Here is a 25818-nt window from a genome sequence, read left to right on the forward strand (position 1 = left end):
CTTAATATTATTGTTACTGTATAAGCCCTCGGGGGGGACAGGGGAGGGGGGGGAGGGGTGAGAGTTTTTTGTGTACGGGGGGGGGGGGGGGGAAACAGTTGCACCTTGTTGGGTTCTTTGCGGAGGGAGATCTGAGTCTACTCTCTCCTGTATTGTACTGTTTTTTTTTTCCATAAAACCCAATAAAAACGTTTAAACATAAAATTGGCCCGGGAAAAATAAAATGGAGGATCGCATTTGGGAAATGCTGTAGCGGATTTGAAATGAGCAGGACTATTTGAGCAACTCCTGGAGCGTATGTATGGTGTTTTGTTTTTTTTCAGATTACTTGGTTTGTTTTATACAAAAGTTAGTAATTGGTTCGTTTCCATCACAGAAAAGCCAAAGATATAGTGACTGCCCCTGACGAAGCAGCTGAAACACGAGCCGTGTCGGGCAGCAGACTGCACCACTTCTCCAGCGTCTATTCGCTAAGCCTCCAGCATGATACAATAAGTGGTTTTTTTTGCTAGATACAGCGTTTAATCGCTCAGCAAATAAATAAGAATAATGTTTGTCAAGGAACAAAGAAAATGAAAGTGAACTGTGCTTGTTAAATCTAAAGAGAAGAATACCAGTGCTTGTTAATCCAAGAAAAAGAAAAAAGAAAAATTTTTTACTAAACTCGTGAGATTTAGAGACCAATGATTATAAAATGGAAGTATGGTAACTTAATATACCAGAGAAATCGTGGGGTCCATTAAGCAGGAACCATTTCTCAGAGATATGTGAGAGTTTATTATATCATAACTCTCTTTTACCATATATGAAGTCTCTTACTCCCCCAAAACATTTAAAAATTTAAACAAATTTTCACATCAAAGTTTCCATATATATGGTGTTATTTTGGATACAGAACCTACGAGGCCTACATAGACAGCTGGTGAATGTGCCCTGAAGCGGGATAGATGGAGCATCGCCTATACCAGCCGCATCCCCTGCAGGTTGACTGCTTGAGTTCTGGCAGCTGGCAGGACTTAAGTGGGTCCCTAGGGTGATAGAGAGAACAAGAGTCTAGAGACACGCTGGGGTCAGGACAGGCAGCAGTCTGACGAGATTGGAACAGGTCAATGTTCAGGGCTGATGGCAGGCAAGCACAAACAGGGTAGAATGCAAGAGGTCAGGGTCCAGGTGGCAGGCAATTGTAGTCAGGTCTAAAGCAAGAAGCCAGATCCAGGTGATCAGGCCAAGGATGGAAGAAGACACTGGATGAGACAGCTAGGCAGGCAAGGCTGGCGAGGAAGACTGGGCAAGGCAAAGCTGGGCGAGGCAGGAACAATCAGGAACGCAGGAGCAAGTGAGAGCCAGGGCATCATGGTGGTGAGTGATGCCAGTTGCGGGCGGTCCTGCGACTGGCGAACGTAACACCAACTTGACAAAGCATGTTTAATAGAGACCTGGAATCATCTGCTAATTAGAAAACATATAAATCAATCCAGGCAACTGAAATATACCTAGGCTCTGTAATTGCATCAGCATAGTACTGAATACCATGGACAGATCTACCACCACCAAAATACATTTTATACCCATCTCAAAACCATGTCTAAAGATAGCAAGACTTGAAAATAACAATGTAATGAGCATGTCATTATCTAGGAATGCCAGAAACCATTTTTTGCACAATACTTTCAGGAAACAAGGCAGTAATTTGTGAAATCCATAAAAATGAGCTTCTAATTCTTTAAGGTCTGGTAAAACTACTGCAGATTTCATCTGGGATGAATTTAGAATTTTAGATATGCTTATAATTAGTCTAGTAGATTCTACTTTGATGTGTGACGATAAGTTAAGCAACAAATTGATGATTATTAAGATGGTAACTTTCAAACCGGCGCACAGGTGCACTTTGGCATGCATGTTATAAAATATAGTCTCTCTGCGCGTACATGTGCTCCTAATTTTAAGTGGGTGTGCACATCCCACTTCTAATGAGTAAACCAGGGGATTTTAAAAGAGCATCTGCCCACGCAATTGTTATTTTCACCAATTCATCCACCAGTTCACCCAATTAACAGCTAGGTCATCCAAACCCCTCTAGTTTAATAGCCTTCACTTCCCCCCCATTTACCCCAGACTCTTAAAGCAACTCGGTTATGGCTAGTTTTTATTTATTTATTTAACTTGCACCTCCTCCAGAGCAGAAGTAAACTTACATGGCAGGGATTCTGGGAGCACGCTAAGGCGCGTAGGTATTTACGTGTACATCTTTGCCATGCCCAGCCCAGCCCATGACCACATACTGCTCCTTTTTGAAAACTTTTGAGATGTGAACACAGCAGGAGATACTTGTGTATCTGGGTGGCTTTTAAAATTCAGTCGGCGCACACCAGCCAGACTTGTACGTGCATCCCCTAATTGACACGTGCGCCGGGCTTTTAAAATTCTCTTTTATGGTCACAAATTTGAGGAGATTAGATAAATCTTTTCAGAAATAAAGCACCACCACTGAGCTTTTAATTCTAGTGTCTTCACAACTGCAGTGTCCATAGCCTTTTATGGCAATTATCTTAAAAGAAACAAAAAATGCGTTGAGATTTGTTCATTCAGTTAGATCATATTTTGATCATATATTCTCGAGATGATTAAAGAAGGCTGTGTTATGCCATTACAACAAAAACATTAATAGTGATTTGAGGGAGCGTCATCTGCCCTGATTTTTCAAAGAAGCAATTGTTAAAAAATCTAAGTTGGATCCTATTTTAGATAATTATAGGCCAATTTTAAAAATGCTCTTCTTGGGGAAATTAGGAAAGTGGTTATTACTTAATTGTAGGATTTTGTTCAGGAGGTGGGGGAACCAGATAGCCAGCAATCAGGGTTTAGGAAATCCCAAAGTAGATGTTGGCAGCTAATTTTTATGATTTACTATTGGGCCTAGATAGAAATGAGGATTCACTATTGGTGCTGCTTGATCTCAGTATAGCATTTGACACTGTGGATCATACCAAACTGATAAAAGCATCTTGCAGATATAGGGAGTCAGGGTTAATCCTTGCAATGGCTTCATTCCTTTTTGCAAGAAAGAATGCAGTGCATTACTGTGAGAGGAAATATCAGATGTATTACCACATTTTCACTGATGGCATTCAGTTACACATCACCTTGGAATCCAGACACAAGGAAGAAGTATCAAATTAAAATCTTTTGTTTAGTTAGTACGACTAGGTGGATGCATCAACAAAAACAGACGGAATCCATAAAAAGTGGGGTATTTTAGTTTATAAAGTCATTCACGAGCGACCTTACCCCAAAATTTCTACTGCGGATATTGCCTTTTGCTGAAGGATCAGGTAACTAGCTTGGGGGTGATCACTGATTCTGGCCTAACCTTGGAACCTCACCCATCACTGTTAACTAGAAAGGATTTGTTTCTTCTAAGACAATTGCATACAGTAATAAGAGTATAACTTTTTTGGAGCCAGTCCTATTTAGAGGTCAGTTCAAAGCCTTGTCTATGACCTTTAAATGTTTTTATGGACTAGTCTCAGATTATCTGACTAATCAATTGACCAAATATATTTCTTGGAATGCTCTCTGCTCTGTTAACGAGTACCTTCTTTGTATTCCATTTTAAAAAGTGATCAGGTTGTCATCAACTCGGAACCAGTCCTTCTCTTGTACTGCTCCATAATTGTGGAATAGACTTCCTAATGAAGTTCTCCAGGCTGAAAAACACTTATGACATTTAGACACCTTTTAAAAATGTGGTTAATCAATAGGGTTAATGCTGTTTACAGCTGTCTAAAAAATGTGATTATATATTTAGTTGTGATTATTACCTTGGAGGAATCACAGAGAAATATGCTGCAAATCTTTCATTTTACCTTTAGCTTTTAAATTGAAAAGTTGACTATATTGCTTTTATATTATGTATTGTACTATTACTTTATGCTGGGGTGATGTATAAATGTTTATCTTTAATTTTATTGTTAAATAGATTTTGATCTGTAATTTCATATGTTGTGTGTTGGCCATGAAAAAATAAGGAAGTAATCTGTCTTGAATTTCCTGTGAAGATGGAATAGAAATTGGAATGAATAAATAAATAGATATGATTGTGTGATAAGCAAGTCCAGAGAAAATATCATTTATAAGACTGATAGGATCAGACACTACCAACAATAAAACACACAGCACAGATAAATAGAGCCTTCCTGGTTATCTGTATCTCGCTAACTTAGCTGCCTGCTCACTGTGAAGGAAGCCAGCAACTCATTTTTTTTTTGTTTAGGCATGAGGTTTAATTTTAGTAGAACAACTATCAGTGGAAGTTTTAATACTCAAAATAATAAATCCAGACGGTGCCAGACAATCGTATGATTAATACTAAATTATAAAAAAGTCTAGCTAGAAAATGCAAGTATGTATTTTGAACTGGGGAAACCTCATAAAGTGCCAATATAAAGATGCCTCCTATGGCTACTTAATCCAACTCCAATGTAAAGGTTGTTGGAAAAAGGTTATAATCATTGGAAAACCCCAGCAGTCCAGTGTAACTTAAGTGGTATACAGCAAAATGATGCTATACCACTTCAAAACTCACAGTTCTGTCGCAAAGATGCTGAATTGAATGCTTCATGCAATAAGTCTTTTAATCCCGACACTGCAATGTTTCGAGTGGGTTCTCTTCATCAGGGAATGACTTTTAAGCATGGATGATATCCATATGTCTAGGCTGTGAGAATTCACCAATAGAGTGTTGTGCTTACGTCAATGCCATAGCAGCGATAAGAGTACATCCCACATCGCGCATTCTGAGTGAAGAAGCTCTTTTGACCCAGAAAAATAGTATTGCCACAATTTCAGTGTAAGCACAACACTCTATTGGTGAATTCTCACAGCCTAGACATATGGATATCATCCATGCTTAAAAGTCATTCCCTGATGAAGAGAACCCACTCGAAACATTGCAGTGTCGGGATTAAAAGACTTATTGCATGAAGCATTCAATTCAGCATCTTTGCGACAGAACTGTGAGTTTTGAAGTGGTATAGCATCATTTTGCTGTATACCACTTAAGTTACACTGGACTGCTGGGGTTTTCCAATGATTATAACCTTTTTCCAACAACCTTTACATTGGAGTTGGATTAAGTAGCCATAGGAGGCATCTTTATATTGGCACTTTATGAGGTTTCCCCAGTTCAAAATACATACTTGCATTTTCTAGCTAGACTTTTTTATAATTTAGTGGAAGTTTTAAAGCATTTAAATGTAATAGTTTTTGTTTTTTTTAAAGGTTTAGTATTTTCACAAGGTAGAAAAGGAGTGCTGTGATTACCTACCAGAAATAAAATTGTCTAGAAGAAAACCAAGAAAATAGCTGGGCAGAGAAGACTAAAATATTTACTGACACATGCTTTAGATACTACTGGAGGTCTCATCATTGAGGAGGAAGGGCCTTTAACAGGCATGAAACCATGATTTTACGAATATTTGTCAGAAGGTATCACCTCTACTCAACAGCTGGTTTTTTTTAAACTAATTTTACTATTTTCACTAAATTCTAGAAAGCATTTTTCTATTTAGTGTTCATGTACTTCATAAAATTACCTAAAGTATTATATTTATTAAGCAATAAACAATAATAAAATATTTGGAATACCTATAACATTTTATAAGAGGAGCAACACTGCAGGCTATGTGGTCATTGCATGAGATGTCTATTTCTCAGATGCACTGAATGTACCAGAGAACATGAATTAATAATCATCTTTACACCCTCATGCTCCATCATGATATCCCTTACATACATGAACCAGTAGTACAGTTAGCTTTGCACTGTAGGCAAATCTGAAATGTAAATGCATTACAAAGTAAGCTTGCATTGCATTAGGCTTGAGATAGCACAGGCTGTTAGGTAAACAAAAGAATACTCTTAAGAATATTACTTAGGAATTCTTTCAAAATATTAACAGTTAACTTACAGATCCAGTACATAACCCTGCCATTTTTTGTGTTGAAATATGCCAGACATCCTGTAACTAGGAAACTGAAGTTCTACATTAACCCCAAACCAGAAGTAGTTTTTTCTTTACACTTTCCGGCAATGTGTTGCTTCCCTGCTCTGGGTGGCCCTCATCTGTGAATTCAAATATAGCCTCTCTGCCAAGTCTACTCACTAATGTGCCAGTTGTGATAGTATTCTTTCACTGATGCAGACATCTTGAAGAGGATCAGAATCCATTCATTCAATGAACTGACTATTTGCAAGCAAAGGTAGATTTGACGACATGACCTATAAGTGAAAAGCTTTTTTTTTTTTATCTGTGCTCTTTCTTTTCAGCAAACAAAAAAAAAAAACCCAACAACTCACTCTTCCTCTGATGTGGGAACAAAATGAAAAGATGCACATCGAGTAATAACATGACAATGCCTCTGTTACAAAAGCTTGCTCTTTTTGGAAGTCTCATAAACAGGCCCATGAATTTCTGCGCATTGCTTTCTTCTCATCCCATTCCACCAACCACCTTTCAGCAGCCCAGCTTGCAGTTATTACACGCTAATTTTACCTCGTTATCCACAACTCCGTTCTTATCCTTGTGGGGAGCTTCATAGGCCTCTATCTGTTGCTTGGAGATCTTGGCTAGTTTCTCAGCCAGTTCCCTCCAGCGCTGAGCTATTTCCACTGCTGTGGTGAGAAGAACAAAGTCCAGCAGGAGCTGGACCACCAGCCCCTGTGAGTCCATCTTTAACAAGGCCTAAGAAAGGAGACAGAAAGTACACAGAGGGTTCAGGTCAGGCTCAAGCAACACACTTTTTCACAGAGGCAGGACAAGGACAGCGGCATCCTTCTGACAGAATTCAACAGACTTCTGGTGAAACATATATAGCAATCATTTGTTTGACAGAGAATAAGCATAGGGAAGCTAATTTTCAAAGGCTTTCCTGCAGTCAAAACAGAGCATTGCCTTAAAAAAAAAATGGCTTGTTAAAAAATTGCCTGCCCAATATGAGGGTAAACTTACACACGAAAGCCTGTATGTGCATATATCTACCTGCTGCATCTTCAAAAGTATGAGTGTAAATTTTCCCAAAATATCTAAGCACACATAAGCAGGTGTAATTGTATGCAGGTAGTTTTCATAAGATCATTTTCAAAGGGAAATTGTTTACATACTTTCCTTTTGAGAACTGGTATAAATTATGTGCATACCCGATTTAAAATTTATGCAGACTATTACAAAACCACTTGTAAGAGGATAATTTGGAAAGCCATGTCCACAAATAAAACACCATTTTACTCAGAATTTTTTTTTTTTTAAATTGCCCTCTCTACATGCCACTATACACAATTTTGCCTGCAGTGGGAAGAGGTATTCCCAAGGGCAGGGTTGAGGAGGAGCTTACACTTATTTTATTTATTTGACAGTGGACACGCCGGAAGGAGTAGAGAGAATGAGTAGGGATTTAAGGATGCTGGAAGACTGGTCGAAGATATGGCAGTTGAGATTCAATGCCAAGAAGTGCAGAGTCATGCATATGGGGTGTGGAAATCCGAATGAACTGTATTCGATATGGGGGGGGGGGGGGAAGGCTGATGTGCACGGAGCAGGAGAGGGACCTTGGGGTGATAGTCTCTAATGATCTGAAGTCGGTGAAACAATGTGACAAGGCGATAGCTAAAGCCAGAAGAATGCTAGGCTGCATAGAGAGGTGACACCAGAATTTGAAAATATCTGTAAGGGAAACCATATCTCAAAAAGGATAGAAACAGGATAGAAGCAATCCAGAGGAAGGTGCCCAAAATGGTGTGGGGACTGCAATGACATACTTATGAGACTGGAAGACCTAAATATGTATACCCTGAAGGAGAGGAAAAACAAGGGAGATATGATAGAGACAAATATCTTAAAGGTATAAATGATACACAAGAATCAAACCTTTACCAATGGAAAGGAACCTGCAGAACTACAGGTTAGGTAGGAGGAATAGCCTAGTGGTTAGAGCAGTGGACTATGAACCAGGAGACCAAGGTTCAAGTCCCGCTGTCACTCCTTGTGACCTTGGGCAAGTCACTTTACCCTCCATTGCCTCAGGTACAAAACTTAGATTGTAAGCCCTCTGGGGATAGAGCAATACCTACAGTACCTGAATGTAAACCGGTGTGATATCTCAATTGAGATGAATGTTGGTATATAAAAATAATAAATAAATAGATTATGATTTGAAATTCCAAGGGGGTAGGACTGAGGAAAAATGTCAGGATATATTTCTTCATGGAAAGGGTGGTGGATGCATGGAGGTGGTGAAGACAAGAATGGTAGTGGAATTCAGAAGAGTATGGATAAACACAGAGGATCCCTAATGACTAGAAGATAGAAATGAAAAAAAGCGATAACATATTGCAAACTTTAGATGTAATATTTCTGAATGGGGGTAATCTGCACGCAGCAGCAATTACTACCCTTAACAGAAGGCATAATGGGGTTGGGTAACCTGCATGGAGTGGTAGTCACCACCCAAGCATCTTGCTGGGCAGACTGGGTGGATCATTTGGGTCTTTATTTGCCATCATTTACTATATTACTATGAATAAATCCATACATTTTTATATATTTTGTACATTTTTGCCAGAAGTGTCTTAGTTTTTAAGAGTTTATTGGCTCTCTCTTTTGCTCTGTATAGTTAGTTATTTTGTGATAGTTTTATGCTTTTCTCTGATTTTGCAATACAATGGTCCACTCCTCTCACCCTCTCCCAATTTAGCTGACAGTGCTTGTCAACAAAAAACGGAGTCCTTTTCCCACCACTTGATGTTTTAAAACAAAGTATGAATGCACTCTTATAAATGTCACCATTTAATAATCAGAAAACCATAACAGTCATCCTTCCTGATGCATTACTATTTCACATATGCTCTCAATGAGATAAAAGGATTATTTCTAGGACCCTTCTCACCAAAAGATCCTGGTGCAGTACATTCACCAATTCATAAAACCCACCTTCCCCAGGTTCAGGCTCAGCCAGAACCTGCTATGAGCCATCAGTTCCAGATGCACTAGCATTCATGGTTCTCAACCTGGTCACTGCTTCTCCTACCAACACTTTCCCCCTATCCAATCTGATTTTCAATATATCCAGAAGGAATATGCATGAGACACATTTGTATACAAAAGAGACAATGCAGACAAATATCTCTCATGCATGTTCATTGAAGATATGAAAAAAAAGACTGGCCAAATTAATCTCAAGCACAGGGGTGAGAACTACTGTATTAATTTGTAAACTACAATCAAAGTCAAGATAAAAATTAAATTGTATGTGAAAAGCTAATTTATATGTTGGAAATTCTATAGAATGCCCTTCTGAACAAACATGAATAATTCTTTATTTCAAAGGATATCAATTTAAAATTTGAGACTATTATGCTAAGTAGAAATGAAGGGACAGCTCAGTGTGCACCACATGGGGACTGGGTACTCACCATCATTAACTCTTTTTGGAAAGATTTGCAATCCATGTTCTCCATATTATTACAATCTTCCTTTAACTTCTCCAGGACAGAGGCCACTCGCTCTGGCTCACTATCCAATTGTGACCGACAAAAGTGAGTCAGCGGCAAGTTCACATAGCCCAAAGCATCAGCAAATGATCTCCAATTGCCAATGTTTTCCATCAGCAAGGTCCTTACTGAGGCATAGATGTAAGTCAGGAACTTGCAAGGCCTCAGAATCTGCTCAAGAAGAATACCAGTGGTTAGATCAGGCCCAGAGAAGAAGCTTGGCTTGATTTTCCCTACAATCAGCACATTTTTGTTGTGCACAAGGCCTATTTTGCCTTGATAGTAGCCAATGTACCATTCCTTAATCCACAGCTGGCCTTTCAATTTGATCTTCTCTTCACTCAACAATGCAATTGTATCCCCTTTTTTATACTCCAGCAAGTAATGGTTCTTGCTTTGTCGTACAACTGTCTTCAGAAGTTTCCCATACTTAAGGTTCACTACAGAACGATCATGAAATGTTGGGTATTTGCAGGTAATAGTTAGAGGAGATAGAATGATCTTCCCCACTTCATTCTTCTTGAGGAACCTTCTCTGACCAGTGGACTTCAGGCTAGTTTTGGAAGGAGGCTGTGGAGTTTGCACACAGAACTGAGTTAGGATGCCTTCATCATCACCCTTGATTTGTATCCTCAGTGTAAAATCTGAGAGCTCATTAGGGGTGAGACAGTTTATGGGAAAGATTAGGCAACTGACCTTACCCAGTTTCATCTGGAATCCACGCACTATTTTGGTTTGCTCATTTGCTCTGACTTCATAGTTAATCATGTTGGAGTACATACAAATTTTCAGATCCTGCGGTCTAGCCAGCACAAATTGGTGCTTACCCCACAGTTGCAAAGCTACTGGTACTGCCCCATGAACCTGTGATGCAACCTCATTAACAAGCAATGTTTTTGGAGCACAGTCATGTCCAAAGATAGCCACCACAGTTTTAAAAGAAGGGTGGATGTGTTTTGGGCCATAGACCCCCATAGTGATTTTTTTGCTGATATAATCCCACACAGTTGAAGGATACACAATGTTTTGTCCTTGTGCTACTATTGCCACATACATGCAAGGCTCCAGGTTATCAAGTTGAACTTGTATTTTATCTCTATAGCAATAAGTCTGTAGCACTGGGGAATAGGTACCTTCTTTTGTGTCACTTCGCAGGCACTTTATCCCTACTTTGTTCTTATTCGTGATCTCATTCTTTACTTCTGCTGATATTTTCATCTCCAAGGTAATGCAAGTCTTTACATTCATGTTGCTCAGTTTAATCTCTAGCACTGGGCTAATGGTGCTAGACCGGTCACCATTGAGTTCCAGAGGAGCATCCAAAACAGCTTTCATTGAAATTTGCTGCATTTCACCATGAGCCACATGACCCTCTGGCACATACATGCTGATGTTGGTGTCTGGAAGTTGGACAGTTCCTCCAGAACTGTCCAGTTTACACAAAATGTTAGTTTCTACAGGTTGGGTTTGACCCCAGCCAGGGCTCTGCCCAAGTAAATCCAAGTCATGGCAAGACCTGGTCAGTTTCCTGTGGTTCAGCCATGCTGTTCTGAAGTCTTCTCTGCTCAGGAACTGCTCAGGGGTAGGAGATTGTAATCCAGAGAAAAACCCCAATGATGTTGCATTCTCCGATTTTGCTTGAAGCACTGAGAGCTCAGACAAGCTGTAGGAACGTTTGTTTCTAAAAAATGGATTGTCTTGTTTAATAGCTTGCTCAGATTTCAGTTTGGCACATGAACATTCCTCAAAAAGGTTGTTGCCTATGCTGTTGGTGTTAGCAGAACATAACTCTGTGTATGAAGGAGCTGCTGAGTCAAATAAATCAATATGGGTCTTAGGGATGTGCTCAATATCAAGTAGAGGTACGGTTGGTGGATTACCATTCAGAAATGGGTTTGTCTGTACATCAGTCAAGAATGGGTTGTTATGATATGTTTTGGTAGCATTTTTCTTTACCACATTTGTCCATTCTCCAAGTAAATCCAATTCCTTGACAAAATTGTCTTGGCTATCAATCAGGTTGTCTATCATGCCACTGTCACTCAGAGAAGAGTATCTATAATTCAGAGGCTGAACATAGGCAGATGGTATGTAGCCCATCTCAGTGGTATTATGTGCATACCACCAGTCCCCTCCAGATGTGTCCAGAACATAGAGGTGATCCCCTTTAGAGAACTTTAAAGTGGTGAAATTTGTTGGGCAATAGTCTTTGATGGCTATAACTTCCTTCACATTTCCAAGGGACGTACAATTGTCAACTAGCAAGGAACTAGGTGAAGGCACTGCAAAATAAACAGACAAAAGAAAAGCCTTTGTAAGTAAGGTATACTTCAGGCACGGTAATTTATCATTAACCAGTTTAGACAAAGAATTACAATTACTGAGAACAGTGAAACAATATGTTCCTGCAAAGAGCCCAGGAAAGCTACATAAATACATACTTATATATCATTCACTATAGGAAAATTATAGCAAGAGGAAAAAAGAATAGATCTATAGCTGTTTTAGCTCTCAACAGTTTATGCAAATGATATTTAATCCTCCTAATTTGGGAAAGAGGGATGGGATAAGCAGTCAGATAGTAGACCAGATTTTCTAAGTCTGGAGGCCTGAATTTCAAGCTAATCCAGGGTCCAGGAGAAGAAAGCCATTACCTAGGTCATTACCTGTTTTCTTGGCTTACACTTTTAAACACAAAATAGGACACAATAAAACCCCAGAAAAGACAAGGAACAAAATTACAGATATCAGCACACATTGTAAATAAAGGGTAATCATCTCTGGGCCTGCCAGTCAGTGAAGTAGCTCCGTTGCACTTAGGAAGAGAGAAGCATGAGCAACTCCCTCCTCCTACTCCTACTTGGGAACCTCCACAGCCAGTTTCCCCAACTTGAAGGGACATCAAATTGGTCTCCTTCATCCCGCCAGAACATATTTCCAAGCCGGTCAGTAGAAACACTGGTCCAGCCAAAATGGTGGGTTTGCTACCAAGGGAATAACGTCAAAGGGGAGACTGCCCATTTGAGAAGCTGCAAAGGATCATTGCTTTCCCTTAACTGACTAAGCCAGGCCTTCCTTTGCTCTTCATCTCTCATGCCTATGCATAGATCTGTCTCTTTACTCACTTTACTATAACCAACGCCACAGCTCTGAACCACCATCACGCCAATCCTCAACTACATTAGTCCCAAGTGCTTTCACTTTATAAAACACTAAAATGTGTTTCTACAAAACTGCCCTACCTGTGGGGATTGGGAAGAAGAAAACCTACACCCCAAAACGAGCCCACACCAGATACTTCATGCCTATCACCTTGTAGATAATCAACACTAGTCTTGTCCCCCTCCCTTCCCCCCCCCACGCCAATCCCCATCTTCAATATTTCCAAACCTCTCTCCATTGCTTGGATTACTCAATGCATGGTTAGTAAACAAAGATTCCCTCAATTCCAACCTAACAGAATAATTTATGACTCGTTGATATCTGGATAGGGGAAGGTAACATTCTCATCCTCTCGGCTCTGCTCACTAGTTGCCAAATCCATCACAAACCATGAGTTGTGGGGGGAGGGGGACAGGCTGTAGCTATCTTCCACCAAATTCCTGGCCCTCAACCTGGTCACAGACAAGTAGACAGGCAACTCAAGACTGTCTTCTAAAATTCCAAGGATATGATGCTCTTAAACTAGACATAATCAACCATCCCCAGACAGTCAATCTGACTCCTTTCTTCAATTCTCCATTCCTGCATTAGTTTGCTACTTCAACCCATAAACTTTTCATGTTAGGAGACTTCAACTTCCATGCAGAAATACCAACAAAAAGGCAATGCAAACTGCTTCCAGTGAATCACTGATGACCTGGGTCTCTCCCAGCCAATCAAGGTATTTAGCCACCAGGGAGGTTACTACTGAGGTTTCTTATTCAATAATTGATGGTGAAAAGAACAATTAATTACACTGTGATAATGTGGATGAATTTATTGCTCTATGAGTACAGGAAATGAACTTTCCAACATTGCCAACCAGTTCATTTTTGGGTTTCAGTAAAGTTTGCAATTTAGAAGTGGAAAAATCTTTATTAATGATGAGAATTAGCACTTTTGTGTAACATCTGATACCCTTGAGGCTAATAATTACATTTGAATTAAGACTGTCCAAGCATCTGAAACTGTAATTAGCACTGGTTTATTGATAGGCCTTTTATTTTAAAGTGAGCAAGGATATGTCATTTATTGAAATAAAACCTTCTTTAGACCTGGGAGTTATTACTTGTTATCCGCTGGGTTCTAATCTTGGGTAAGGCTATGGAAAACGTGGTACACAATAAAGTTTGGAACTTTCTGGAAAAAAAATTTTTAGAATATCATTTTAGGTTGTCATTTTATGCAGGGCACAGAACAGAATCGGTACTAATGGCCTTATTAATGAGATCAGAGATCAAGAGGCTGGAGGTAATGATGCATTCATAATTTTATATAAATGACAACAGCTTTTGATCAAGTTGATCATCAACTGCTTTTAATGTACCTTGCAGAACTAGGCTTTGAAGGCATTGCTCTAGCATGATTCCTATCTTTACTGACAAATCAATCATATCAAGTAAGCTGAGGGACTGAAGTATCTCCTTGTAAATATTTACATTACAGAGTACAAGAGTTAATTTTGACTCTACTATTATTTCATTTCTATTTAGCCCCAGTTGTGTTGCAAATTCAAAGCCTGGGATTTAGCCATTATCTCTGCGCTGATGATACAGATTGTGGCGCATGGTAAAATAGGAAATATGACAGGATTTGAATTTTTTAATTATTTTTTTCAATTGCATGGCCCAATAGCTTTATTCCCACAAATTAAAAATTAATTCAGACACATCATAAGCACTCTAAATTAGCAGATGGGTCTTGTGCTCAAGTGCACAATCCAGTTCACATGAATGCTTTAGCAACACACAGCTTCGGATTCCTCAGGGGCGTGCCATATCAAAAATGCCTGCTCCGCCCGGAATGAGAAATTACTACTTACCTGATAATTTCCTTTTTTTTTTTTTTTTTAGGACAGTCAGATGAATCTAGAACAAGTGGGTTATACACCTCTACCAGCAGATGGAGACGGAGCAAACTGACGTCACAGTATATAAATCCCTGCAGTGACATCAACCTGCCAGTATTCTCTTCAAAAGCAACTGCAGAGAAACTAGCAAAACTTGATTAAAAACAGATAACCATTTCAATACTCAGTTAACAGGCAACACTAAGCTCAGACAAGACTGTATTAACACAAGATTAGGGACTGGACGAACATTAACCAGTAATCCCTGTAACCCGAAGCTACGCAGAACCATAATACAATCATTTGGCAGATAAAGGAGGGAAGTTGGATTCATCTGACTATCCTAAAGAAAAGGAAATTATCAGGTAAGTAGTAATTTCTCATTTCTTAGCATCCAGTCAGATGACTCCAGAACAGGAGAATGCAGCCAAGCTACTCCCCAATAAAGTGGGAGGCTGCCTGCGGTCCAGTCAAAACCACATGTGCAAAGGCTGCATCCTCCTGGGCTTGCACATCCAGATGATAATACCTGAAAAAGTGTGAAAAGAGGACCACATCTCAGCTCGGCAAATGTCGACAGGATACAATTTAACCTCCGCCCATGACACTGCCTGAGACCCAGTGGAATAAGCCCTGACCTGACTAGGTAACGGCTTCCCTGCATCAACATATGCAGCCATGACTACCTCCTTAATCCAGCGAGCAATTGTAGCCCATGAGGCCGGCTCTCCCTGCCTTTTACCGCTGTGAAGGACAAACAGGCAATCCGTCTTCCGTAAAGGCTTAGTAACCTCCAGATTCCTAACAATACATTTCTTGACAGCCAAGGGTCGCAACAGACTATACTCTTCTATATCTCTATCTCTGTCCAGAGAAGGCAGGGAGATAGATGGATTCAAGTGAAACTCAATGACCATCTTTGGTAAAAAAAAAAAAAAAAAGGAACAGTACACAGCTGTACCGCCCTTGGAGTCACCTGGAAGAATGGCTCCTGGCAAGACAAAGCCTGCAGTTCGGAAACCCTACGCGAGAACAAATTGCCACAAGAAACACAGTTTTCAAGGTCAGTAACTGCAAGATCAGGTTACACATCAATCTAAACGTAGGGCCCGCTAAAACTCACGGCGAAGATAAAGGCTCCTGAGAGAGAGAGAGAGAGAGAGAGAGAGAGAGAGAGAGAGAGAGAGAGAGAGAGAGAGAGAGAGAGAGAGAGAGAGAGATGTGAGAGCAGAAGAGTGTGAGAGAGAGCACAGGGGGTAAGACAGCGGGGGGGGGGGGGGGGGAGATGCTTGAGTGTGGGTTTCAGAGAGAGGGAGCCTATATGAGGAGATTGTGAAGGAGTGTGTATGTGTGTGAGAGATTGGGAGCTCGTGTGTATGAAAAAGGGATAGTGTGTATGTGAGGGTGCTAGCCTGTGTGAAGGGATTGTGTATGTGTGAGACAGAGCCTCTGTGAAGGGGTGCATGAGAGAGACATAGGTAGCCTGTGTGAGGATGTATGTGTGAAAGAGCAAGGGAGCTTGTGTGGGTGTGTATGCAAGAGAGAGGACCCTGTATGAAGGGATGTGTGTGTGCGTGCACGCAAGAGAGTGAGGGAGCCTGTTTTAGGGTGTATGTATGTGTATTAGAGAGAGGGAGCATGTGTGAAAGACTGAGCCTGTGTGAGGGGCAGTACTGAGAACGGGGTCAAACTCTGGGACTGGCAATAGAGTGGAAGTGGTTGAACCTAGAGGTGGCGGGGAGAGATACTGGCAGGTGGAGGAGTTGGGGCCTGAGAGGGAAAAGTGGCCAGGGGAGTAGGGAGAGTGAGTGGGACACTCTTACAGTGAACTTCTAGGGAAATTCTGCTCAAAGTATTTAAAATTCAGCATCTTTAAGTAATAACTTTTTTCTGTATTAATTTAAAATGTAATTACTTAAAGACTCAGACCACCTCTCAAATTAATCAAACATCAAAGCATAAAGAGATGTGAAAAGGATCACAATCCAATCACTAAAGTCTAAAGAACAATTTTTTGAAAGCAAATGACAATATCATAAAAATCGCTCTCAAATTTTAATCTGCAGCCTCTCGCCACGCAATGGGCCGCAAGCTGTGTTCAGCCTTCAGAGCGGTATGATATATTCAATCATTTATTGTCATTTTGCTAGATTTATTTCCAATCTTTATTCCCAAAACCTATTTTAATAAACATATTACTTAAACTACCAAAAAGGTTTTTTCGAAATTTCTCATGAAAGAGCAATAAAGTTCCCACATTTAAACTACCCAAAAGTTATTAAAATTCCCACAACAAAAATGTTGAAGAGAGAATACTTAGCCCAATTGATGAAACATTTAAACTGAGCCAAAAAAAGGCTTATAGAACATAATTCAAAGCTTTCCGGACATGATTCATGTTTCGACTGATGTCACAATCTTCCTCAGGGGATTTATTATGTAATTTCCTTAAAGGCCAATGCAAATGCATGAGTTGATAAATATTTTGAATGTGTTGGAGGAGACTGTTTTGTCGTCCGGGTGAGTTTTCTCTTTTTCTCTGTCTTTGCTAAGCCTTCTGCTGTGCATTTGCACGAGTATTTATCATAAGGAGGAAAACAGTGGACTAACAATAGAGTATAGCGGATGAAAGATTGGAACACCGCGGTGTCAGGCAAAATTCAAGATAAGTGGTTTATAAGTGATTTGAAAATTCTTGCACTTTTTATAAGGGTTTTTTAAGTTGGTGATACACAATGCATGATTGAAGCAATTTTAAAAAATATAAAAAAATATTGGGAAAGAGTAAATGAGGGCTGCAACCCTTTGTGCTCTTGCCCACAAAGGGTTGCAGCCCTTTGTGGGCAAGAGCACATTATTTTCTGATACGATTTCCCTAAGAATGTATTATTGAAATGACTTTAGTGTAAAAGATTAGGTTCCTCATAAGTGTTGATTCATTTTGTATAGTTATGCATATTCATGCCTTCAAAGAAAATATAGCAAATTGGTGAGGCAAGACTTCCCTTGACTAAATCCATTTTGACTTTGTCTTATTAAACTATTTCTATCTATATGTTCAGTAATTTTGTTCTTTAGAATACTTTCAATCGTTTTTCCTGGCACCAATGTTGGGCCCACCAGTCTAGTTTCACAGATCACCCCAGAACCCTTTTTAAAAAATGGTATTGAATTGGCCACTCTCCAATCTTTAAGTACTGTAGCTGATTTTAATGATAGTTTACAGAGGTAAACTTCAAAGAGGAATTGGAAGTCAGTCCTGGGTATTTGGTGCTCTGATGGAACTACGATTAAACTGACTCCGTATCTTCCCCCTCTGAATCCCTAGTGGAATACTCCCTGAGGGAAAGAGAACTAATTGTAACATTGAATGGACTCGTTGCCACTCGAGAGGAAACTTGGACATCCTGGGGACTGCCCTGAACCCTAATGTGCAGGAAAATTTCTTCCAGCCTCCCTCTCTGGTTCTCAGAAGGTAAGGAGGTGAAGAAATTCCTCACCTTCTCAGAAAGCTGGGTTGCAATCTGCAGAGAGAGCTCTCTTTGCTGGAGAAAGCAGGATACATCATCCTCTGATACCAAGATAGGTTCTTCCTCACAAGATACTGCAGCGCTTCACTTAGTGAAGCAGGCACTGGGGCACAGAATATACTTAGCATCAATGCACTATTGGCACCAATACTGCTTCTTTTTGCTACAAGGCTCTGCTTTCCTGCATGGAAGGTTTGAGTGATCCATACAAGTGAAACAGATGGCATCTTGGCCTATTTATTTTATTTAAGGTTTTTCTATACCGATATTTGTTGTTGGACATCATATCAGTTTACAGTCAACATGGAGTCAGCAACATAGCTTTACAGTGTAACCCATATAACAGCTTTTACAGAGTAACTATAATAACAGTTTAACTGTTTAACAAAAACAGCTAAGCAGAATGTATTTGATTCGTGCAGCAGTAACAGGTTTATAATTTGACCAATGGGAGTTGCTAAATAATATAATAATAATGTACATATATATCTAAAATGACTGGCATAAATAATGTCATAATATCATTGGGAGCGTGGATTGGACCGTTTTCAGTAGGATAAATTAGGGTAAGGTGGAGTTTAGTATTCTCCGTGAAGAGAGCTACTGTGTGGTGAGGTGTTAAGGTATGTGAAGGGGGTGTAGGTTATTGAGAGGGCAGAGAGTAGGGGTGTTATAGGATGCAGGGTAGTGTAATAGGATGCAGTGTGGTGTCCTTGAGATCATGAGTATGCTTGTGTGAAGAGCCAAGGCTTTAGATTTTGTTTAAATTTGTTCAGGCAGTGTTCTTGGCGCATGTCAGCGGGCATAGAATTCCAGAGTATGGGGCCGGCAATGGATAGGGCACGTTCCCTGGTGGCACTGTAGTGGGTGAGTCTGGGTGAGGGAATGTTTAAGGTTGCTTGGTAGCGTGAACGGGTGGGTCTGTTTGTGTTGTGGAAGGAGAAGGTGCTATGGGGCCAGTTTATATGTGTGTTGTGTAGGGATTTGTGTATTATTGTGAGGGTTTTGTACTGTATGCGCTGTTGGATAGGTAACCAGTGTAGTTCTTTGAGGATTGGGGTTATGTGTTCGTTCCTACGAGTGTTGGTGAGGATGCGTGCAACTGCGTTCTGCAGCAATTGGAGGGGGAGGAGAAGGTGTTTTTTGGAAGGCCAAGGAGTAGCGAGTTGCAGTAGTCTATTTTTGTGAATATTGTGGACTGAAGTATTGTCCGGAAATCGCTGAAATGTAATAGTGGTTGCAGTTTTTTTTAGGGTTTGCAGTTTGAAGTAGCATCCCTTGAGGGTGGTGTTAATTTTTTGTGGTCGAGTTGATAGTCTATGATGATTCTTAGATTCCTTGCATGTTGAGATGTAAGAATTGAATTTAGGGGAGTATTGTGTTGATTAGAGATGAAATGGTTGTGTGGAGGAGTTATTATTAAGGTTTCTGTTTTTGCGGTGATGCGTGCAAGGTTGAGACTTGAGAGGAAGTTGCTGATGGCTGCAAGAGAGGCTTCCCATGTTTTTATGGCTTTAGGTAGTGAGTCTGTGATTGGGATGACGATTTGTACGTCATCTGTGTATATGTAGTGTTTGAGGCAGAAGTCTGAGAGGAGGTTGCAGAGGGGCAGGAGGTAAATGTTGAACAAGGTTGAGGAAAGAGAGGAGCCTTGGGGGGACTCCTTGTAGTAGATTGAAAATAGATCCTGCGCCAGGATGATCCATGCAGAGGGAACAGACTACCTCAGTCTATATCAGTAGATTCCATGCTACTGTAACTGAAAGTGCTCTTGATGGCACCAGGTCCAAAGTATTCAGAAGGAAAGAGGCTGACTGGCACCATGGAGGTCCTCCTCACCATGAAATACAATGCTATCTGTGCCAAATAACTCCTCATCAAGGAGACTGAAGATATTCTTCTTGGCTCCTAATCAGGGTCAGCCCAGCAAATCTCTATGCCAATAGTGCTGACTTCTTCAGTGCCAAGGGAGATAGTCCTGGAGGGGATCCCTTGTGCCACTTAGGCTCTCTTCCTTATACCTTTTCTAGTGCCTTAGGATTCCACATCAAACTCAGACCCTGACCTGTGACAGATCCAGAAACTAGCACAAACAGGGAAAAAAATCTCAGTTGATTTGTGAAAAGAAGGGGAGGCCAACTCCCAGTACCTGTATATAATATGCTTTGAAGTGTCTGAAAGTGGAATATAAATAAAATATCTAAATATCTACATGATCTCGGATGCTTTTTATAGCACTGGGAGTTCACCAAGGCTACACTCCATGATACAGAGTGTCTACCCTCATGATTAGGCTTTGGGGGCCTTGCCTGAGGCAGACTTTAGCAGGTCCTCCTTCTTCCACGCATGGATCTGAAGCACCCATGAAGATATCCTTCTGCATTTAGAGAAATTCAGAGCATTTAGTCTAGGCCCAAGCAGCAGAAGTGCATGGAGGGGGTGTCTGTGATGGACATCCTGTAACCACACCATGGAGTTCTTTACCCTTGACTTCTTCATATCTTTTCTTCTTTCTAACTTCTTTTCATTTTTGGTTGTTATGCCTGTTGGTCGCAGACGGCTGCAACCGCGAGTACTCACAGCTTGTTCTGCTTTCCTGCCCTCTCCGGGGGGGGGGGTTCCTTGCTGCACAGGCCTCTGCATTGCCGCGTTCCGCGGGCCTCCTCATGGAGGCATGAACACCATTACTTCCGGCTCTGATGTCGGGTCCTCCTAGGCGCACATGTCACAAGTCCCACCTTTGAAGCCACTTCGGCGGGAACCTCGAAGGCGTCCTCTGTTGATGATGTCATCAGACTCCGGTATTTAAGCTCCTGCTTCACCCCTAGCAAGCCGACTTGGCAACAAGTTCCGTACGAGTCCTACACCTGCATTGTTCCTGAGAAGCCGCTCCTGCTTGTATCGTGGACCCTATCTGGCACCCGCTCCTCGGGGGTCAGTGTGCGCGCTATGGGGACATATTCCCTGGCCTACCCTGCTCCTCGGGCTGGCCCCGCGCCTCTTGGGTTCCATCTGGCTTCCTGCTTTACCTCGGCTCTCCTTGGAAACTACTGCAGCGACCTGTGAGTTCTCAGCCGGCCTTCCCCGCTCCTCGGGGTTGCGCCGTATCCTTCAAAGACTGTTTGCACCTTCCTGCTCCTGGGGCCGTGCTCACCTACTCCCCTGAGCTTCCCCGCTCCTTGGGGCTTGCTCCTTGTGATTCTACAATTGACAGCTGTCCCGCTCCACAGGCCTGTTTTGCCATTACTCAGCCAGCTACCTTCCGATCTCCAGGTACCTGAGTACATGAGCTACTGGACTTCGGCTCTCCGCCCCTGGGGGGGGGGGTTCGCCTACTTTCTCCCTCTACACCCACTGTGCTGTGGCTCCGCCCCTTGGGCTGCACCATCAGAGAATATCCTGCTTGGCTGTTCGGGTGCCCATCCTCCCGTGATCTCTTCAGCCTCTTCAAGTGCAATCTACAGACTGCTACCCTACGGGGGTCATCTCCTGGTCTCTGGGGCTCTCCCCTCAACTGTGCACAGAGCTTTCCTACACTCCAACACCTCGCCTCCTGACGGTGTGGACCTGTGGGGATCCTCCCCACAGGCTGTATCAACTTGCACTTCGGGCCAAGGGTACACATACACACTAATCATAACATTGATAGTTTAAAAGTTCTGTTTGAGGGGCTATTGAAGCAGCGCGAGTCAAAATTGCAAATCTGAGTCAAAAGATAAAATGTACAAAGATTTTAAGACAGAGAATGGGAATTCATCCGTGTGGCATCCTGGACATAGAAAGACAGAGGGGACCATGAGGCAGTTACCACGCATGGGAACTCCCATGCATGCTTAACAGCTGGGTCTGTGTTGGCCCTGTCTGATGTTATCCACTTCTTATGGCTGATTTAATCCTGCTTATTGACAGAGTTAAATCTGCGCCTTGAATCAAAACAGCACCAAAAGCTATTAAGAACATGAACAAAGAGACTCATAAAATAGGTTGTGAGGGATATTTTTTTTCTGAAATTAAGGTAGCTCGTCACTAGAGGGAGCTCCAGATCTCACTATGGGGCAAGCTTATTGAAGTTGTAATATTAAAAGAATCTGGTTTGCAAAGCCAAGTGAAAGTAATTATGAAATTAAGAAAGGAGCAAAGTAAAGAACACAGATGGAAAAGAATCAAAGAAATCAGAGCTAGAAAGCTGAGAGAAGAGCAAAGCCCTGAAAGCAGACAGCAAGATCGAGGCCCAACTAGAAAAAACTAATGGAACCTGAGAGTTAATAAGCTAGTAGAGAATCTCCATATACCAGTCAGCTACTAGGCATATAACCAGCTGGTCAGCAAAGGTTTTTCTTCCTACATCAATTTATGTAAGTTTCCATTTAACTCTTGTATATGTGACTGTAATGTCTTGATGGCTTAGGCCAATGAACTGGGAAGTGATCTATATAAAAGGCACTTTAAGTGAAAATAAAGGAAGAACTATGACTGCATGAAACACCTCACCTCTGGAAAAGAAAGAGAATTCAAGTCCGTATCCCAAATGCTTAATGAGGAACACAGTGTCAACATGGATTCACAAATGAAGAAAAATAGTTTGATAGAAAGATACCAGTAAAGCAGCTGACCACAACTTTTGACAGATAAGCACACAACTGATACCACAAACAAATACACGCCAGAGTACTAGCTGAAAACCAGTTCCTGCTGGAGCCCACTGGTAAGACAGCAAAACTGCTTACTTATAACAGGTATTCTCCATAAATAGTAGTTCAATCACATAAATGGATCACATGCTTGGCACTGAATGGACAGACATTCCAAGAACTTTCTGGAAAAATGTGAAGGACTTTCAGTGCTTATGTGCAGTTCTCACACAGCTGCAGCTCCATTACTCCGCTCAGTTTTAAATAGCAGCTTTGATTAAAAGGACAATTCCTTCAAAGGGGACGTAAGAGAAAATGTGTGAATGGTGAATTATCGCCTTCATAAGGCATCTGTTATAGGTAAGCAACGTAGCTTATCCTGAAGACGTGCGGGTTCATCAAGACCAAGTCTCACAAGTTGGATACCCTAGCTAAAATAAGTCTTACACAAAAAGTGTGGGGTGGGCATATCATAGCTCTGCCATGCCCCTGTAAGGAGGATATACACACCATCTTCCTATATCTATTGGGATGAAATGAAACCAAAAACTGGCTGACTTTATGGGTTTAAATCAACTATGTTTTTTATTTTTCCTACTGCTATTGACTCTGCTGAGGGAGATTGGAAGGGAAGAGTAGCAAGCCTCTTTTACTGTTATGGTCCCTGGGGTGTGGAAAGTGTTAAGTTCTGCTCAGTATAATTGTTTTAAATTTCTATTGACAATTTAAAGCTATATCCCAAAAGATTTATTCATATAATTTGTTGCAAATATATTAAAGCATCAAAACATAATATAGAACAATTCCTCCAATCACAATTATATCAATATTTCAAACAACCCAAAGCCACTCAAAATATGAATAATCATAGAAACAAAAAAAGATATTAACAAAATAATAATGAATGACAATTTGACAAGAAAATAAATATTAACAGTAACAATAACTGGACACTAATGGAAATTAAAACATATAAACATACATATAAACACAGGAGAACATACAAAAACTATCAAAAAAACAAGATGCAAACAATGAAAAAGTTAAGTTATAAAACAAAGAGAAAAAATAAAGAAAAAAGGGGAAAGAAAACAAAATTTAATCACCACTGGTAAGAATCCAAAAAGACTACAGAATGATCAAAATTTAACAGATACTGTAAAATGTAAAACAAATCAAACAAAGTTATAGTAGTTACTAGTGAACCAATTTATCAATCTTCATAAAGATTAGATATATTTTGCCATATTCAGCTTCTTCAGGGGATATCCTTAAAGTTGTCCATAAATCACATATTAGATTTGGAAAATAAATAAATGTCCTCCATCAGCATCTTCATTCAAATATGAGATTCAATCACCAATGTTTGCCAAATCAGAAAACCAGCAAGAAACAGGAACAGAGAAGCTGTGAGACTGCAGTCAGAAAAACATGCCAGCAAGACCAAAAGGGGACCAGGAGAAGAGAGTAGCAAGCATGAGGGAGCTGAAACCAGTGGTACCTAAATCATGGTAGCAGAGCTTAAAGCCAGAAAATGCTGTCTTCAAAAGTCTTTTATCTGTCATCTCCCTAACTATCCTTTTGGCTCTGTCGCCTTCATTGAAGAAAAAAAAATTGGCTCTAATGCAATTATGGTTGAAGGGAAGATTAACTAAAAGGGATGTGCAGGGGCAAAAAATGTGTTTTCTTTTTCAGTTATTTTTCAGGAGGGTTTTCCCACACGAATTTCGTTTTGTTTAATGTTTAATTCATTTCTTTTGTTTAAAAAAAAAATCATCAAAATAAATGGAAACAAGACCACTGGTCCCCACCACCCATCCCCTCCCACCCGGAAAAATACCAGGGCTAGGATCTCCCCTAGCACCCATTTATATGATCTGGTAGGGGTGTGCATTCGTTTCCTATGTATTGGTAATCCGCAACGTATAGGGCCATATTCGTTGTATTCATGGGGAAGCGAAACGTATCGCGATTCCCCACGAATAAAACAAATCTTCGCCGAATTATTCGGCCGTCTAAAGGAGCGAATTTAAACAAACCCCCCACCCTCATGACCCCCCCCCCCAAGACTTACCAAAACTCCCTGGTGGTCCAGCGGGGGGTCCGGGAACCATCTCCTGCACTCACGCCCTCGGCTGCTGGTATTCAAAATGGCGTCGATAGCCTTTGACCTTACTATGTCACAGGGGCTACCGGTGCCATTAGTCGGCCCCTGTCACATGGTAGGAGCACCATTGCTCCTACCATGTGACAGGGGTCCGACCAATGGCACCGGTAGCCCCTGTGACATAGTAAGGTCAAAGGCTAATCGGCGCTATTTTGAATACCAGCAGCCGAGGGCGTGAGTGCAGGAGATGGCTCCCGGACCCCCCGCTGGACCACCAGGGAGTTTGGTAAGTCTTGGGGGGGGGGGGGTCAGGAGGGTGGGGGGTTGTAGTTCATTCCATTTTAGCCGGGAAACGAATAAAATTAACGCAATGAACGTATCGGGGGCCCCCCTTGCCGAATGCAATGTACCTGCCCCCCCCCGACAAATACAAATCCCGAATGCAATGTATGGCGTCCCTGTGCACATCCCTATGATCTGGTGGGGATCCGCTAGCTAGGCCTAGCCCAGGCCGAAGACTTGGCCTCATGCAGGCCTAGGCACGGTAGGTCGCTGTGATCTCAACTAGGCAATACTCAAGGCCAAGATGTGTTGGCCTGGTCCCAACGTCAGGGGTTTAGGCCTCAGCCGAGTCCTGACTTCCTGGGCCTTGGCACTAGGCCAGATCCCAGGCTCAAAGCCTGGGGCCTGGCACAGAGGCCAGGGCCTGACACCTGAGCCTTGGCCTAAACCCAGGTCCAACGCCAGTGCCCGGCCAGGTCCCAATGCCTGGGACTCTGCCTAGACCAGAACCCGAGCCCAGGCTAGGCCCAAAGCCCAAGTGTCGAGATGGGGATCTGATGCTGCAGCATCAGATCCCCGACGGATCAAGTTGGGGTTGGGAAATTTCCTGACCCCAGGAAAATTTTTTGGGGGCCTGGGCCTTTGCTCAGGTCTTGGCCTCAGCGTCAACCC

At 41.4% G+C, this 25818-nt stretch overlaps 1 protein-coding gene across 2 annotated transcripts in view; it reads right to left on the reverse strand.

Moving 5' to 3' along the window:
• SH3BP4 (SH3 domain binding protein 4) overlaps positions 1–25818 on the reverse strand; it is a 168693-nt gene that overhangs the window by 20245 nt on the left and 122630 nt on the right. For both annotated transcript variants that reach the window (XM_029606498.1, XM_029606499.1), the window contains exons 3-4: positions 9469–11828; positions 6554–6742 (exon numbers count right to left, since the gene is read on the reverse strand). In XM_029606498.1, the coding sequence (XP_029462358.1) occupies positions 6554–6742; positions 9469–11828 (2549 nt within the window). The remainder of the gene's footprint in view (positions 1–6553; positions 6743–9468; positions 11829–25818) is intronic.

The sequence above is a fragment of the Rhinatrema bivittatum genome, chromosome 6, assembly GCF_901001135.1.
Source record: "Rhinatrema bivittatum chromosome 6, aRhiBiv1.1, whole genome shotgun sequence".
NCBI classification, from domain to species: Eukaryota; Metazoa; Chordata; class Amphibia; order Gymnophiona; family Rhinatrematidae; genus Rhinatrema; species Rhinatrema bivittatum.